Source organism: Copadichromis virginalis, linkage group LG9 (genome assembly GCF_057382275.1).
Source record: "Copadichromis virginalis isolate Kocher_CV1m ecotype Utaka linkage group LG9, C_Virginalis_male_GT1.1, whole genome shotgun sequence".
NCBI classification, from domain to species: domain Eukaryota; kingdom Metazoa; phylum Chordata; class Actinopteri; order Cichliformes; family Cichlidae; genus Copadichromis; species Copadichromis virginalis.
The window spans coordinates 1,789,335-1,795,875 of record NC_140626.1 but is presented as its reverse complement, the minus strand read 5'-3'; the positions used below and the strand labels follow the sequence as shown (position 1 = coordinate 1,795,875).

Sequence of the window (6,541 nt, the reverse complement as noted above, 5' to 3'; positions counted from 1 at the left end):
TCATGGTGGTCTTATTTCAGAAGAGGAAGGTGGGTACATTTGTGTCTGGTAGGTGTAAGCTACAGTGAAAGCTGATCAGATCGTTTTTTTTTACATGCATTTAAGAAAATAGAGTAGCGTCCTGCTGGACGTGTTGAAAAGTTGGATGAGATAGACGTTAACAGCCGTCACTTTATTGCAGGAACTCAAAATGGTCACCGTCAGCTGTTGTGCCGAAATGAGCATGCTTGCCTAGATTTAACGACGCCAATACAAAATGAAAAACTCAGACCAAACTCTCCACTCCTCACAATCAACACACAGAACAGAGTGAAAAGAATACGGCATTTTTAACAAGAACATTACTGCAGGGTCGCTTCAATATTTATGGAAAACTAATATGCATTACTTTGTTTGACATCCATTTGTGGCATGTTTTAAATAGGACCAAAATGTAACAAACCCTATAAAATGACCAAGAACAAAGCTAAATTGATTCTTAAATATTAATTATATACCCAGGTCTCAGTTTTGGATGGACTTGTTTGGAGACCTAAGAGACTCTCGAAACTTAATGGAAGCCACGAACACCAATGCTTGCTGAGATTCTGCTTCAGAGGGGTTCTACAGAAAGACCTGGATGAATGCAAGGACCTCTGGAACAAACACAGGATCCGGCCAAGCAGACTTGCATCGTGTCCAGGGGGGATTCCAAACAAACTCTCTCTTGCCTCACAGGTATTTGAGTTCTTAACAAAATGAATTAACCTTTTGCATCAAACTAAATGCAAGGTGTTGTTATTGCTTAAGTTGGTTAATATATATTCATAATTTTACACATAAGTATGATAGAGCAGTTTATAACATGTCACTGCATGCGTTGATTTATATAGTTCCATATTGTCAGCAAAAAATCCTTCACTGTTCTATTTTCATTTTGCAGATATGGTTCAAGAGACTGTGGATTTGCTGTTGAGGAGAGGGAACTGGATGTGTTTCCCGAGGAGGGGCTACTGGTTGGATTGTGTGGTGATCCAAACATTGAGGAATATTTACAACAGGTTGTACAACAAAACACACTGCAGCAGCCACAAGACTGGGAATCGGCCACAGAACTGTATTTGGCCCTGAAGGACATAGCTGGGTTTTAGATACCAACTGAACTTCAGTTTGTAATGACATTTGTCAGAGTTACTCTGACGAAGACACACACGGTGTCAAAACGTTAGTTTCTTTCCTTTTTTTGCACCTAATAAAACCTTTGGACTTACTTGAGTGCTCCAGCCCTTCTGTTTTTCCTTCATTTTTTAATGTTAGTAGTGTTTCCTTTCCCTCTTGCTAAATTGAATATAATATTGTTCATAATATACAGGAACTGGCATGGATTTAAATATTAACATTTAACCACAAGGAAACATTTAAAATTTTCTTTAATAAAACCATTTACAAATAGTGTCCAGCATTTCTGTCACTTTTCCAACATACACAATATTCAGAAAAAACAACTAAATGTTTAACAATATGGAAGTTGCTTGTCACATGAATGTGTTAAGTAGTGTGCCAACGGCAGCTGAACCTAACAGGGTAACTCAGTAACTGTAACTTGATGACCTTGCTGATTTAAGAACATCCAAATCCTGGAGCATTTTGAATTCCAAAGTCCATGTTGGCCTTAAAGATGCCATATGAGTCACAGATGGGTAGCTTCAGAGTATTTGCACAGGTGTTTGCAACTGGAAAAGGCGAATCACTTAAAAACTGGATGCATGGTGGTGGTGTCATTCCTGCCGGTGGAACTGCCATCAGCCCTGTGGCAAACATCATCAAATCTTCCAGACACACTGCTGTTGCCTTCTCTGAAAGAAGAAAGTAAACACTGTAGTACATTACAGAAAATTAATTTCCTTACCTCTCCTTTCATAAAACTATAAACAATTAAAAACGGCCATTCAAACCTTCACAATCAAGGAGATAATCTGCCCAAAAGCCAAGTGTTAGGACCTCCTTATGCCGCTTGTTGCTTCCTGCTGGGCTGAGATCTGGTCTGAACATGCTCTCCAGTTCTGAAGCAGTCAGGGCCTTGGCAGAGAAGCATAGGAGTGGGGCCAGCACACTGGAATGTTTTTGCAGTGCACTTAAAAAATTCAGACTTTCCAGTCCATCTTTAAATCTGCAAAGGATAGACAAATAACTAATAATTGGTTTATAGCTATAACTATTGCAGTCTTCTAAATTGTGTTTAAATGTCTTTACCTACTAGATCTTTCATTATAAATTTGGACAGATTTCAAATGCATACACAAAAACAATTCATAGTGCTCAGAAATTAACTGTGACAGCAAAAAAAGAAGAGCTCATTGGGATTTCAGCTTTTAAAAAAAAATCAGTGCTTTCACACTGGAATAAACAAGTGTGTCAAACAAGGGATCACCTCTTTTTATAAATAACTAAAAATTAATCATGTTGCATGACTATGATTATTATGGGTCATTGTGAACAATAAATGTATACTAAATTAGAGTTCTAGTGTCAAAAGGTTAATAGCGTGCGACAGTGGCTCACACTGAAAAAAATATGTTGTTGGATTTACTTAATTCAATGGTGGACATTTGTTGCACACAGATGTTTTGCTTTGGCAGCAACTTAAACAATTGAGTTAAATTAACACAATTTATTCATGTTCAATAAATCTGTGCAATTTGTGTTGATAAAATGTGACTTAAACATGTTTTGATGAAGTAATTTGAGCTCTTGAAATATTTTAATCCTTCACAATTTTCTCACTTTATCCCAACACCATTCAATAACTTTTACCCAATACTACTTGGTCACTTAAATACTACATGTTATCTTCAAATTACATTTTGCTATTATATTCTAGTATCAAATACACAATTTTCAAATGGAGGCCTTATAACAGATTGTATTGTTCTCTTCCAAGATGGTTGCTGGCATCCACCAGTAACCTTTCAAAACAACATGTCTAATTTCACTGCAGTAGTTAAAGAATTAAACTGACATTACTCCTCTACTGAATCTATATAAATCAACAGTTAAATAATGTCAGTTCTTCCGTGTTCTCTGGAATCAATCGCAGCAAAGAAATTAGACTGTTTCTTTTGAAAAATGTTGGGAAAGAACAATACAAAACATTCTATTTAAGGCCTCTGACATCAAGATTCAGTTAAACAACAATTATAACTAAACAATTTGAGGTAATGTTAGTTTCCATTAACATTAAATTAGGTTACTGAATTGGCAAACACCTTCCTATTAACACTACCCATTTTACCCCAATAACTAAAGAAATTAGCACTTGCAGGTCAAAACCTTTATTCAAGAGATGCAAAAATAACATTGATACAGTGACTGTCAAAAATTACAGCACTGATCATACTGTGACATCTTGGTTCAAAACAGCACACTTAGAAATATTCAACGTTCTTTACTTCAACTGAATGAAACTGAAAATACCATTTCACACGACCCATATGGGATATTTAGACTGTATAACTGTTCACGCTACATCTCTTCACTAGTAAAAGAAAGAAAAAATACAAAGAGAAATTTAAAAATGCTGCCAAACAGACAAACAGAGAACTTGTACAGAGCAAAAGGAAAAACAAACAACAACAAAAAACAGCTCGTCCTCATGGCAGTTGCAGAGTATATAAAAATGAACCCTGCGATCCGTTCCTGGAATTGAGCTTCAAAAATGCAGCAGAACAAGTGTGAGATTTAAATGTCCTCTCACCTAGAGCTGGTCACCTCACATGCATAACAGTGAGCTTCGTTGCAGGAGCAGTTTTGTCTTAGTTGTGAGCTTTTCTTGAGAGCTGAGTTGCATCCAACTCCATTACCACCCTTTGAATCACCTCAAAAGTGTAGCAGAGTTGTGATGGGTAACTCATGTTGAAGGAATAAAAAAGGTCCAAACAGCATGGCTACTGCAAAGGTCACGTTATCCAGATCTTGAAGAACAACATCAGAAAAGTCATTGCCTGGCGCATCTCTGGAGACAGATGTTCATTGTGGTTTTCTCAATCTGTGCAGTGGCCTCAGGCAAGTCCTGGTTAAACACAAAACATTTCTTTAAGATTCCTTTTTAAACTCATCTCTTTTGAATCTACCAGTTCTAATGTTAGAGTAATTTAAACCAATGCAAGCAACATAGTAAATAGCTATAGCCAAAGAGTGGCCTGCCATGCTGCCATTCATGGTCTAACAGAGTTTCTAAGAGAGGGTGAAAAACATAATAATTTCAAATGCTTTACATTAGTTTTTGTTAGAAAGACACCGGCCCATCAGAAATCCAGGTTATGTCACTCAGAAGATGTTAGAATTTAGACTTTCAGCCCCACAATTTGGTTAGCTGTTGGTCAGTTGGTCTTTTTTTTTTTTTTTCAAACAAAAGCTAATGTAAATACTGGTGGGATTTTCCTTTGTTCATTAGAATGACAAATTTAAAGTTTTTTCACACTGATGTGACCCCTAATACAGGGGTGGGGGTGGGGCCTCAAGGGCCGGCGGCCGAGTTCACTACCAGGCCTCATGTGAACTTCAAATTATTAAAGAGGACTACTGGTCCTAACCAGTCCAATGAGGATCAAGTGGATAACTAAATGCATTTTTAAATGTTGCAAATCCACAATCTACTCATAAAACACTCACCATGAACTCCTGCACCAAGATGTTGCAATTGTCTTTCACACAGATGCGGAGCACTTTGATGAGGGACTTCAAGCATTAATGTCATCCTTGAGTATTATAACAAAGAAAACAAAGATTTGTGAACTTTTCAGTAGCACAGAAGAAAATGATCCCAGACAAAAACTCTTGACTTTTTAAACCAGTCAACATGCAACACCAGCATCTACAAAGCAATAGCAAAAGTTCCTGTTTGACATCAACTTTATGGATATATAGTTTCCAGAACATTTATTTTTTAAAAAAAGATCAATTTTTCTCAGTGGGCCAGTAAATGCATGACGAAAATTATGGCATCCTTTTAGTGGAATCATTACTCACAGGTAATAGTTGACTGTTTCAATGGATGTAGCATAAAAATCTTTTACTGACCTAATGCAATACATATACACTTTGTAGTTAAAGAATTTTAAAGTTCTTACTGTCATAATGGCAGCTACATCCTTTAGCTTTGTGCCCTGTTCCCCCGATCACTTTGCAAACACTTTCAGCAGACTGTCAGAGAGAAACTCAGCTCCGTCAGAAACCTTGACTGTAAAGGCATGGTTGGGATGCACTGGAATGCTGCATTTTATCTAAAATGACATAAAATTATTTTGAAATAACAGCAGGCACTGTGCTTGGTTAATCAGTAATGTTTTGTTGAATAAAAACTGTGTTTCCAGATCTTATGGGATTAAAAAAAATCCAAAGATGTTTGTTTCTGATTTGCAACCCAACAACCCACAAGTTACAACCTCATTTCAGTTCAAGTGTGCATTAATGCGAGTCCAGTAATCACCTTTCTGGCAATACATACAGGTATAAGTTAAACCTATGGCAGATTTTGGATTTCTCAGTTGTATTAATAGGGTGAGTATGCATGCACCTAATAATTATAAAAAACCTATTATAATTAAGTTACAGAAACGAAAATAGAATATACTTTCTTACCATAACACCTTGAACCCACAATCCATCAGCTGACTCCTGGTGAAATGCAGAATAGAGGTCGTCTCTCAATGTGCAGCAAAAAAAACAAAAACAAAAACAAACGGACAGCAGGTGAGGGCAGGAGGGGTAGGGATGTAAGCTAGCATAATGCCGCTGATGATATTAGCTAAAGCTGTTCAATGTCCAAAATCTCACTAACACCACGGTGCAGCAAATACACAATGTAACTGAAGAGTCAGTTGGCAAATCTATTCACACAGAAAACCAAATTATGTTGAGAGTGCCTCGTAATTAGGTTTAATGTGATATTACGGCTCTTGTGCCAAAGACAAATTCAAATGAAAAAGCGCCAATTCTTTGACAACAGATAAAACAGCAAATAAGCTAACGGCTCTTTTTTAGCATGTTACATGGCGACACTCTAGACGTTTAACTACATTTGTCTGAAATATGGTAAATATTAATTCAAAAAATCAAGACATACCAAAAACGTAGAGTTGGCTGCTCGACTTGACTGAGATGGATGCCTTTTTTAAACCACGATCCAAAGCCCGCGAGATGAAATCACGCGTGGTTTCACGAGATTTAACGTTGCTATCTTATTGACTTACTTCACCTGAACATGATATGAACAATTTAATACACCCTTTCTGCATATCATGTAGTTTTTACACTATATAGTTACATTTAACTTTAAAACATGAGGCAATTGTGTTAAATACATGCAAGATGCTTACATAAATCCAAGAGATGGCCAGTCCCTTTTTTTCAGTGCAGGAATTAACTTGTTGTTCATCAGATCACACAGATGCTACCGAATCAGTTTTTTCATATACATCTGAAGGTCTGAAAATGTCAGTGGCTGCTGTGATGAGCATCTGGCCATCCTGAATTTAAAAGGAGTAATGAGTTTACCAATGAA

General features: G+C 36.9%; 1 protein-coding gene and 1 long non-coding RNA gene across 3 annotated transcripts in view; both read right to left on the bottom strand.

Annotated features, from left to right (window-relative positions):
* Positions 1-2,123: 2,123 nt before the first annotated feature.
* Positions 2,124-6,541, bottom strand: part of LOC146701082 (uncharacterized) — a 28,185-nt gene continuing 23,767 nt past the window's right edge. The window contains exon 13 of the mRNA XM_085467424.1: positions 2,124-2,149. Coding sequence (XP_085323550.1) covers positions 2,124-2,149 — 26 coding nt within the window. The remainder of the gene's footprint in view (positions 2,150-6,541) is intronic.
* LOC146701088 (uncharacterized) lies at positions 3,296-6,390 on the bottom strand. Of its 2 annotated transcripts, XR_014922133.1 has the most exons (5): positions 6,104-6,390; positions 5,620-5,683; positions 5,109-5,261; positions 4,651-4,736; positions 3,296-4,048 (listed from the first exon to the last, which is right to left on the bottom strand). It is a non-coding gene; the product is annotated as an uncharacterized LOC146701088 (long non-coding RNA). The 2 variants fall into 2 exon arrangements; XR_014922132.1 differs by lacking the exon at positions 6,104-6,390 and having other exon boundaries at positions 5,620-5,817.